This window comes from Malurus melanocephalus, unplaced genomic scaffold (genome assembly GCF_030028575.1).
Source record: "Malurus melanocephalus ecotype Western Australia unplaced genomic scaffold, MMel_1.1 scaffold_212, whole genome shotgun sequence".
NCBI lineage: Eukaryota > Metazoa > Chordata > Aves > Passeriformes > Maluridae > Malurus > Malurus melanocephalus.
The window spans coordinates 56983-69027 of NW_026623444.1; the positions used below are offsets into that span (position 1 = coordinate 56983).

Consider the following 12045-nt stretch of genomic DNA (forward strand, 5'->3'; position numbering starts at 1 on the left):
AAAAACACGCCACAAACTCCAAAAAACCCCAAACAAACAAACAAACCCAAAATGACAAAACAAAGGCCAAACTCATCAAAATCCAACTCAAAACAGCCCCCCGTGTCTGTGCGTAAGGAAATACTGTTGGAATCAGCCAGACTCAATTATTTTCTAAACCTTTAAAACATTGCTACAAGCAGGTTCAACTCTGAATGTCTTTACCATTTTTAAAAGCTTTTGCAGTGTAATTTTGCAGTTTTTTAAAGTGCTACTGCCTTTTAAAATTAACAGAACACTCCTAATTTTTCCAAACTTCACATCAATTTAACGAGTGTTTCATTAATTACTGCGAGGAACAAAACACAATCCTCCTCCCCTCTCTTACATAACCTTAAACACAGGATTTTTAAAGGCTTTTTGGGGACTGGCTATGCCTGACTTCTCCAAAACAATGCTTTCCTCTTGCACATTCATCTCTGGATGTCAGCTGGGGAAGTTACCAGGCAAACTGCTTTGATAAGTTCTAACAGTGGGAAAGAATGAGGCTTTAGAGGTTTCTAATGCTCATGAAAACAATGCAAGAGCAAATTATTTTTATTAGGGGTGAATTCTGTAAGCTGTTTAGGGAGTGAAGGAACTAAGAAAGTGTTTTCTTTTATTGCATTGTTGGTCCTCAACCAATAGCGAACCTTATGAAAGCAGGGTGCTGATGTCAGCAAGCTGACAACCACTCAGCTTCCCAATTTTAATGCTTGGGAATGCAAAAACCTGGAATTTCCAAACAAGGACTAACTTTTACCTGATAACAGGTAAAAATGTTCAGGAACTCAGTACTACGCAATTTCATGGACACACACCAAGCACAGAACATTCTTTTGCGGCTGTTTTGGAAAAAATCATGTAGAGAAATTGCCAGTGCTTGTAAGATTGAATAAACATTTAATGAAGAGAAAACATTTGGTTTTTAACAATCTGTTTAAAATTTGTAAAAGTAAGCTGATGTGCTTAACAGAAATAATTTGTGTWTTCTCAGGAGTTTGTTTAACAGTGAACCCATCACGGAGTTTGGAATTTGCTTTGTGCCACCCTGCATCCCTCACTTCTCTCCATTCCTCTGGTGCTGCAACTCGAAGGGTTGTCTTCTTGCCAAGAGTCCTCTCCAAAGAGCTCTTTCAGCAGGTATTTTCTCCTCTCAGCAAGTGTCTGGTGGCTGCAGCTCTGCGCTCCAGAGGCTCCATCCTTCTGCCTGGCCAGGGGAACTTGACCAAAAGATGGTTCATAGACCCCAAAAGAAATTTTCCCTCTGGATACAGTGGGGTCGCTGCTGCTCTGGTCTGCCTGTTTCTGGCTGCACAGATCGCCTGCTTTGGATTTGGCAGGTGATGTGTGAAGCCCCTGATGCAAGTTCTCAGTGGTTTCTGAGAAGCTGTATTTTTTTTTCGGCCTAGCAGGGTCWTTGTCTGGCATTGCATTTTCACTCCTGATTTTCGTTTTTTGCTGCTCATCTGTTTTTTTCRCTTCTTTTTCAGCTTCTTCCCCTGAACCTCCCTCTTGATTGTTGTCTTTTGCTCTGTCRCTTTGGGCTTTTTGTTCAGTTTTCAACAGATTTTTCAACTCCTGTTTAAGAACTTCTGTCTGTTTTTCCATTTCTTTCATGAATTCTGAAACAATGTGTTCTTCCATCAGTAGTTTGCCCTCTGAAATATTGTGGGGTTTAAGAACATAGAGAGTTACAAAGCTTTAATGAGAGCAAGTATCACATCACTGCTTCAGTTGTTATTATTGATGGCATTTCAAATACCATTTATAATAAATAAAACAGCRTGGGGCAAGATGGAAGCAAGATCATTCTGCATTGAACCCAGGTTAATATCTATTTTTACTTTTTTCATGATGTTGAATTTAATTAAATGAATTTAGCTGCCATTATGTACAGTAATGGCTAAATAGAGTGCCAGAAAAGTAATGTACAATGCAACAGAGAAACCAGGTGAGATYTGAACTTTTAATTGTCACTTTCTGGCTTTTAAGTGGAACTTAGAGATSCACAGGATTTCTTTTCCCTTAATTCACAACAGAGTTGCTTGTGTGGAGCAGAACATACAGCAACTCTCTCACCTGGAGATGAGGTGGCTCCACTCAGTAGGAAAAGGAATGTGTGGACAGTAATGCCATTTTTCTGTGTAGGGGACAAGTTGTAATGGGGTCCTGTGCTCTGGAGAGACTCACAGAATACCCCCAAAATGAGACATAATCCAAGCTTAWAGGAGTAATAGGAAGTTGCAGGAACTAAAAAAGCCAAGCAAGGATTCAATAAAAGTTTGATATCAGTGAGAGAAACTCAGATTTCCTAGATTTTCAGGCACAGATTCACAGGGAACATCACAGGATCTGTGTTTCCTGTCAGTTTTAAAAGGCCATTYCCAAGACAAATGCTGACTTTGACTRTCTGGGGGCCTCTGGAAAGGCTGGAAGCTAAAAMGCAGAGTACAAACCTCAGGAGTTAACATATCCCAGGTTACAGGCTCCAGGATGTGACCTGGCATCCTATTTCACCTGTGTAAACCTCTGACTTTTAGATCTCCTGCCACTTGTGACATGTGGAATTATGGCACTCAGACTTTTGTTCATCCTATAAGACTTAATGTCAATAAGAAGGTTATTTCCACAAAGAAAACCTCTGAAGAGGGAACAACACTGGCTTTTTCTTTCCTCTTTTTTKCAGGATTTCTTCAGAATAAAGATGTTTACTGATGAATCCCTTGCATGTAACTTTTCCATGAGGACACAGTCAATGGCTAAAATAAAATCTCTTTACAGGGATCACTGTAATGAGGAGGTGCTCCCAGCCCTGCCATCTTTTCCTTTCCCAGCCATGGAAATACATATTCACATCAACTGTGATGAAGATTCCCAGCAATCACTTTGAGATCAGTGTTTGATTAGTGTGGATTAACAACTGTTAATTATCCTCTGACAGACAGAACACTAAATTTATACCAACCTGACCAGGGAGTGCTTTTGGAAGAAGAGCAGGATGGAGATGCCACATCCTGCAGAGCTGCTCTGCTGTCAGTGCAGCACCACCAGCAGCTGCATTTTCCAACCCTGTGATTTCAGTGACATTTCATACATCATTTGGAACTAGTTYCTGTCAGCCAGGTGCCAGTTAATGGCTATCAGACCCACATAAAATACCAGGACTTCTGGTAATTTGTGAAGATCAGGTGATTTTCTAGGAGAAATGTTAAACGTACCTTGGTGTGTCCTGGTAGAAGTTTCTGGTATTGGTATTTTCTTGGCTGGTTGCTTTTCTTTTTTACACTGGGCATCTGAGCATACTTCCTTTGCTTTAGCTTCTCCACCCTTATCTTCTGAAGATTTTTTCTCCTACAATTGGCAATTAGAGGTAAAATTAACGAGGGAGTGCTTTTTTAGTGCCTTTTAGAAGGACACAGACAATGCGATACTTGTGAAAAGATTAGTAATTTCTATTTGTAATAAGTAATTAGTAATTTCTATTGCTGTTCCATTCTTATTTTGCATCACAGCATTTTTTTCTGTACTGTAATTACATTCATGAAAATCCACATCCTAGGGAGTTAAGATGATGGATCAGGCTATCCAGGCATATTACTACAACTTAGAGAATAAGATACACCTTAGCCAAGAGTTTAAACAGGGGRTTGGATTTGGATCCAGATCTTTCCCACCTTTTTTAGCTGGATTGGATCTTTTTCTGTCTCCTGGTGCTGTGACAGCAGCAGTTCTCTAAAACTCTCTTTATCTACTTGTACTGATCTGTCTACTCTCAGACCTGTTGAATACRACAAGCATTAACAACACAGTAGTTTCTGGAATTAAATTGTTGATATTAAAAAAAAAGATATCTCTGAACACTGACAATACTGGTATGTGAACAAGAATTTAAACATTTTTTAAATGCATACCTTAATGCTCTTTAACAAAGAAATTACTTGTTCTGCCCAATCCATAAATGCTGAAACTGGACAGAAACAGCTACTTGGATTTTTGAGCCTTTTCATCTGTATATCAGTACATCCTAAACATGCTTATATACATAAATATATATAAAAGTATACTACAAAGTCCTGTTCAGGTAGAACATGTCAAATCAAGTGTGTGAATMTCCCAGAGCCCACATGGGCTTAATTTTTGGTCCCATTCTAATGTAAATTTAAGGGGTCTGCTATAAAGCCTCCAAGTTCAGTTTCCTAAATTTGGATCTTTACGGAACCCAACTCATCATGGGAAATGTTTAACACTGTTTGAAAATTGATGCACTTTGGAAGAGATTCCAATAAAGTGATTGAATAAGATGTTTAAAGAAATAGCTGGGTATGAGATAGAGAGGATGAGTATATTGTTTCTTCATTTTTGGAATAATTTTGACATGACTACAACAGCTGAGAAAGTTGCTACCACCATGCAGCAAAAACGGGATYTTACCCATATCCACATTGGAGTTTTGAGCTCAGAAATCGAAGGATAAAATGCATAGAAGTGGTGGCCTGCCAGCGTTCGCAGCTGGATGGTGAAAGGGATGCTGGTGACCGGTCTGGGATGGCTCAGATGCTGCGGGGGGAATGGGCTCGCCCAATGCTGCTCCAGGAGCTTTTCCAGCCGGGAGCAGCGGAGCGTTCCCCGGGATCGGGACTAGGGGGCGCTGCACCCCCAGGTGAGCCCTGCCCCCTGCCCGCGCTTCGCTCCCAGCAACAGCTCCTGCAATTCATGGCTCCATCCAGTGAATCCATTTATTCACCTGCACAGAGCTTTCTGACCAYCTAAGGAAGCCTCCTTCCAGCCATTTATCAGCAGTGTTAAAAAAGCCCAACCCCAAATTCCAGTTTTAGTTTCCTGCCTGCTGGTTAAAAACTTTYGCAAACATCAAGCAGAAAATACTGGCCTGAAGATGCAGCTTTTTAGAAATCTGCTGAAGAAAAATTCAAGTCAAGAGTGAAAAGGAAAACAAATATTCAGTAATTCCAGCTCTGTGTTTCCAAATCCATTAACTGGTAGAGAATGAATCCTTTATTAGCCAGAAATTCCAGAGGATCAAGCAAATTTGCTTGGAAGCTTTTCATTACAAAATATCACATCTCTCTCCAACTAAGCCCCCTTATCTTACTTAAGGGAAAGAAGAATTTAAACAATAAACAGTGATTTAAGTACCACAATTTAGTAGCAATACTGTACAAGGCCACATGTGAGTAAAATAAAAAATAAAAAGGTGCTTGTTATGTGGTATAACTAAAACTGGGATTCAGAGCTTCATAAAAAATGTGTCCGASTTGGGATGAGAACCAGGAATATGTTTTTTTCTTAATTTAACACCCTGAATAACCAGTCTTTTCCCTGTAGTTCACTGGTGGCTAAGGCAGAGTTAATGGGTTTGYAAGGGCAATGAAGAGAAAAGAAATRACCAATTGAATGTGRTAMRATTTTGTACTGCTGCCATAATTTGARGAATTCTGTGGGCATGTGCAATATTTCCAGTGGACAGGTTTGCTAAGGGCACTTTGATACCCATGTGAAGGTAGTCCTGATTTCTCCTTCAGTTTAGGAGCAGGAATATCTGATCAGTGTTTTAARGAAGTGCTTCACCCAGGGAAGTCGATGTTCAGATAATTCAATCCCAAATTCTGCGTATAGTTGAGGCAGACAATCTTAAACAGCATTGGTTGGCTTTAATCAGCTGAATCCAACTCCAGGCAGCTGCCCTTGTAATTTTGGATAAAGACTGTGTGTAATATGTATTTCTCCCCAATATCTGTCTCAGTATCCATGTGAAAGAAATACATTTTACTAAAGAGCTCTTTCTTCCCTGATAGAACTAGATTTGTATTGTTCTCTTCTATCATTCAAGCCTTTAAATTTTCTAAACCTTTTCAGCCCATATACAAGCACTATTTTGCCATTTAATTTGGAATGTGCCTCCCAGTTCTAAACCAGTGGARGTGTCACTTAACTAAACAACAACAAAAAAAAGATAATTAAAGACATACTTTGKTCATTAGGTATCCAATCAATTCTGTCCCTCAGGGCCTTAGGCATCCGATTTGCATAAATATTCTTTATGTAAAGTTGCCGATCCTTTTCCTAAGGAGAAATAAACACTATTAAACTTCTGATAGYAATATAGTATATAAGCTTCTYAATAGTAATTAAGAATTACTTCTTRTCAACTTAGTTTTCCCATGCTGGGTGAAGCTCATCAGGGATTTCACGTGTTGCCAGGCCCATGTGGTGGCTTTGTCATTTACATTTTTTTCAGTGTAAATATTTTTTCCTTAAATTCCTGTTTTTTGTTAATTTTTTAAAAATTCCTTTACTTAGCGCCCTTTTCATGCTCTCAGTTGTTTCACAACCTGTTCCTCTGATGGTGACACAAACTCCAGAGGGCACATTTTGACATTCATTTTGCAAGATTCCTCTTTCCTCAATGAAAGTCTTCCTTAAACACAGAAGAAAGAACTCAGTAGCACTCTCACCACACCAATTTTCAGTGGGAAAAAACAGGAGCTTCATTTACTTGGGGAAATTACAGGTTATTATGAAARTGGAATGATCTGAAATAAGACAGGTTCCCAAAACTATAAATGTGTAAGAAAAAACTCTGTTCTGGCACAGAAATAAGGTTGATAACTGTGTCTTGTCTTCTTTGTGGTAAAACAATAAAAAACTTTGTGGATCTACATAGAAAGTTCAGAGACCTGGACACACAGAGAAATGTGGAAAATAGAGGAAACAGAATATTTTAGAGAAGTGTTAAGGTGAGAACTCTACTTTAGAGCAATTTGCATTTGGGGACAGTTTTATATTAGTGTTCCTGAGATGATAATTATTCCCATCTCCCAGATTTCTACATCTAGGAGGTGATCAGATTCTGACAGGGAAATAGCACTGCCAAGTACCAGGAGAACACTTCTGCACCTGCTACATAAGGAAGAGGGATAAACAACACCCTGTGCAGAAATCCAAACCTCCACAAATCCTCAGAACTGCCTGTTCTGCCCTTCATAATAGCTGGGAAAACTCCCCTTAACATCTTGCACAGACATTTGATTCCATTTAGGAAGGGAAAGCTCTCCTAAAAGTGGGATCTCCCCTCAAAGTGGGATCACCTTGACACAGAAATAAATAAATAAGTGTATTTCAACTGTGTTACAAACAGAATTATGAAAAAGCCACAAGGGATTTCAGGTTTTCTGGAATATGTACTGGTTTTCTTCATTACAAGTCATATGACATCCCATTCCTGGCAGTTTTGTGTTTATTTCTATTTAGTTTTCCTATATGTTTTATAAGCATTACAGAAAATGCGGAACTTGACCTATTTGTCCCAAAAAAAATTGTCTAAGAATCAAACTGGAATTTGAACAAACTCTTGAAAAGTTTCCATAAGTAATTTTGTTAAATTTTAGTTTTGCATGTTGTAATATTTGCCTCATTTTGATTTATTTCTGTAACAGAGCTCATTTAAATTAAATAGATTAATATATTTGACCCTGATCTAGCAAAATGGTAACACCTTGATGTGGATTTTTGKTCAATTCTGATGCCTTAATCTCTGTTCCAATTTGTTATTGAACTACTTCTAACAAATAGACCCTACAATAATGCCATAATGACATTTTTGGCTTCATAGTAGACCACAAAATCAAGCAGGAAACAAAATTCCATTAGTAAATAATATAAAAGAAGCAAAAAGAATAGGTAACATTAAATATCTAAATATTCTTGTAGAAACAGAAACCTGGAATACCTTAATTTTTTGGTGAACCGAGTTAATTTCCATGATCAAGTTCTTTGTGATTATCCCAGCTTCCAGAAGTTTTTTACTCTCRCTTGCCAGCTGATGATTGAAGATGCTGTTGTTCAGCTTCAGCTGCTTTTCCAGATTCTTAAAAAAGTGGCAGATTTTACCATACAAATGTACTCATTGTGACAGTTGACAAATTTCACTTCTTGACAGATTTAAGAAATAAGTACTAATATAAGSACATTTAAGCTCATAATTATATCTAATAACAGTTATTATCTCCTAATTATAAACAATATGATAAATTATATTGTAAAGAATACATGAAATGATAATGAAGTACCTGAAAAATTACTTTCAAAAGAAGAAAAAAGATGTTTAAAACCTATTTTACTAAACAAAATAAAAACTTTTTGCATTCAACCATAAACATGACATTACCATTTTGACGGGTTAATAAATACAACCACCTTTGAGAAATGTTAAGGCTTTCTATACACAGAGACCTATGAACTGTGGCAGAATAAGGAGGCTTAGTGTTAATGAAAACTTGGTAATTGATTGATAATTCTTTATCTTCAGAACTCAGTGCCATGCACTGAAATTCTAGCTCCTAAAACTGAAAGGTGGACGCCCAACCCCAGCTTTTTATAGCTGCTCACTAGGATTTCTGGAAACAGAAAGTTTTTTAAAGGATCTGAATTCAGCTGTTAGTATTTACAATTTCTCTTAAGATTTCCTGGCTCTTTTTTTTTTTTTTTTTTTTTTTTTTTTTTTTTTTTTTTTTTTTAATTCTATGCATAACAGACCTGATAGAAAATGTAAATTAATTCCTGGAGGACAACGGAAATTTCACTCTTCCAGTTTTGTATTAAAAACTGTGTCCCTGTCTTTTTTGTTCCAGGCTCAGTGAGAGTAAAGAGACATGAGATATTAAAAGGAGATTAATTATCTCCTGTTAAWCTTCCTTACACTCAAGAAAGCACTGGACTAAACAGCATCCAGGATTATATCAGAATCATTCATGTGACAGCAGACAGCCAAAATTTTTCCACTATTCTTGCACCAAAACCTCTCTTGCTCAGTGATCCTTGTGTTTCCCTCCCAATTTAAGATATTCTACAGTCCTACATCCACAAATGCAATAATATGCAGGCATTACCAGTATCCTCTCATCCTTTGCTTCCAACACTTTGTTAAGAACTGACAATCTATGATTCAGTTCCTCCCTCTCTGCAAGAGCTTTGTCTTCTGACAGCACAGCCAAGGTCTTCAAATCCCCTTTAGTTTTCCGCAGCTCTGCTTCAACTCTTTTGAGCTCCCTGGCTGTCTTTTTCTCAGCCTCCTGAGACATCTTCAAGAGTTTTCTTAAACCTTTCAACTCATTCCGGTGACCTGCTAGAAGCTCCTGCAAGTGGCTCTCGGCGTTGTTGTATCTGTCGATGGCCTTCGCGTGCCGGCGGTTGAGCTCCTTCAAAGCCTGGTTTTCCAAGCTCGATGCTTCRATTTTTCTTTGCAAGTCAAAGATTTCATTCTTCAGCTCTTTAATTTTGTGGAGCCTCGCTGATGATATTCGCTGAGCCGTGGCGTTTTTGTCCTGGTAAACCACACCACTCTGCAGGGTTAAAAATGAGGAATTCAAACAGGGGGTTTTGGCAGCTGGCAATTTTCTTCCTCCTGCACAGAGATCAGAGAAAAATTGATAGAGAGCAATTATTTGAGACAAGTCAATCACTGTGTGCCTTTTCTGCTCACATAAACTCCTAATTAACTATTACTCCTAAAGTGCTCATCCARCTACATAACTGTGGTTTCTTTACAAAATGTCCCAAAATTCCCCTGGTCTAKGGTAAGGTTCCCTGCCTGTGGCAGGGGGYTGGAACAAAATCATCATTAAGATCCCTTCCAGCCTAAACCATTCYAGGATTGTGTGATTCAAATATTTCATAGATAAATGCATTAAATATTTTATATCTCTGTGTATTTCTGTGGCTGCAGTGGACCACAGCTAGCAGCCAAYGGAAATAAATGGAAATAAATCAATGGAAATCAATTTTCTCCCTGTAAATCATGCACTTCACTAATGTAGCCACGATCTGATGAACCAAATTCAACCCATCAGATTCTACACCTTGAATAGGTGCATGATAAAAAAACACCAAACAACAGAGTATTTTCAGTGAAAGAATATGAGTGAGAGGGGGGAAGAGAGAGAGATTCYCCCTGGTATTTGAAACATAATTTATTATATCCTTTCACTGAAAAACTGTTGTCCCTGTCTTCCTAATTATTGACAAAAAATGCCAAAGAAAAGGAACAATGACATTTTTAACAGTCTCATGTTACCAGAAAACAATTTACCTTTTTTATCACCTTGGACAATGGRACACTGACCACATCTCTTTTTTTCCTTTTTTGCCTTGTCCTTTTTCTGTGTTTCCTTCTCTTCGGTTCCTGGTGTTTCTAAAGCTTTACCTCCTTTGACTCTTTCAGGGTCAGCCATTGACAAAATTCTTGGAATCATCTCTGTGAGAATGTTCACTTGTGTCTTCTCTAATGGGTCACTATGCTACCTGTGATTTTATAGTATTTCATGTCATAAAAATATCATTTTGTCACAATAATTTTTTCAAGAATCAGACAGCAAATCAGATCACCAAATTAATTTATCCCTTAAAAGAGCATAAATCCTACATTAGCTGCCATGTTAATACTACAGGAAGAGGATCCAGGAGAACTTAAAGCTATTTTAATATGCTTGTAAAAAGCATTTATTTACCATAATATAAATAATTCTAACTAATTTTCTCTTTGTGAATAACTGNTTTTTTTTTTTTTTTTCCTTTTTTCCCCCTTTTTTTTCTTTTATTTTCCTTACTAAGGCTACTGGAGAGTACAAACAAGGATCAGTTTATTCTCCTGGCAGAATTACTTAAACACTGCTGTTCTGGTAAAAATTACTGATTGGGTATAGCTCAATCCATTCAATTTCTTTTTCTATCCTGTTCCAATCCACATCAGGTGAGAAGACAGAAGCAAGTTTTGCCTTAACACACATTTTTGGAAAGGACTTAGGTTCTAAACACAATCCAAAGTGAGATTAAAACAAAAAGGAGGTTAAATGTTTGGATCCAAAGAAATAATGCAACTTTTTTTTTTTTTTTTTTTTTTTTCATAAAAGAGGGAAAAAATAGAAAAGTAGGAAAATAAATGCTTTTGAAAGTGGCAAAGTCATGTCCACCTCATAGCAACAATAGGGCCATGGAGAAATTAATCTTTGCTCCCTTAAAATTTATTGGCTGCTCCTGGGGATCCAGGCAAAGTTCATCTGATTAATCAAAAATTTATTCCTTGCTCCTCTGATGTATCAACTGCAAGGTTTTTTWATGCCCTTCAAACATGGTGCCTCATTTTCTAAAATGAAACAATTAGAAGCTTCAACTCTCAAACTCAGTCTTGGAACAGGCAATGGAGAAACTTTCCTTATTTTTCACTCCTTCCCTACAGACTGCTCAGACCATTTCATAGGCAAAGAATTTTACCCAGAAGTAGAGTAAGTTGTATATTTTGAGGGTCTAAAAGGAGCACAGAAAGGAATTTGAGGGGGGTTAAAATAATGTTTCAGTTCACATGGATTTTAATAGGTACCCTTCTCTAACAAAATATGAAACTATTTACTTAGGACTTTCTAAATCCTTTGTTGGCATTTTTGCTTTGTGCTGGCATTCCATTTTAAATTAAATTAAATAAAATTTCTTAAAGGGGAGAGGGGAATCACATAGCTCCCAAAGAAAATTAAAAATAGTAATTCAGGATTGCTCAGAACATTTTAGTCTGAATCAAAATGGTTTCATTACTCTTAATTCCTTTGCATGAACAATTTTTCCTTGTGGAATACTGAGGAAGCTACAATCTGAGACAGTGCAATAACCTGCAAGAGATGAGAAATCATATTTTGAGCATTAGCAAAGCCTAGCTTGGTACATAGATCTGTATTTGTGTTTAAAGTTGATTGGGCACTGCCAACACTTTCTAGGCAAATTGGCTTTAAAGCAAATTACCCTAAATTAAAACTACTGCCTTAATTTGTTTTGATGAGAAGTGTGGTCTCATCCAGAGCAGATGTTGAGAAGTAAATAAAGTAGAGAAGAAGACAGGAAAACCAAAAGTGAAGGACAAGAAACAGAGAAATTAAATGAAAGATATTGCAATAGAATTAAAAAGGCAGTAGCTGAAGCTGTGCTGGAATGGGCAAACTCCAGGAGAATTTGTCTTGAAAA

General features: G+C 37.5%; 1 protein-coding gene across 1 annotated transcript; it reads right to left on the reverse strand.

Moving 5' to 3' along the window:
- Positions 1–1038: 1038 nt before the first annotated feature.
- Positions 1039–10289, reverse strand: LCA5L (lebercilin LCA5 like). The gene is made up of 7 exons (XM_057373984.1): positions 10127–10289; positions 8928–9442; positions 7769–7906; positions 6009–6102; positions 3696–3799; positions 3240–3372; positions 1039–1679 (listed from the first exon to the last, which is right to left on the reverse strand). The coding sequence occupies exons 1-7, from the start codon at positions 10287–10289 to the stop codon at positions 1039–1041; spliced, it is 1788 nt and encodes a 595-aa protein (XP_057229967.1).
- Between the last annotated feature and the right edge of the window lie 1756 nt (positions 10290–12045).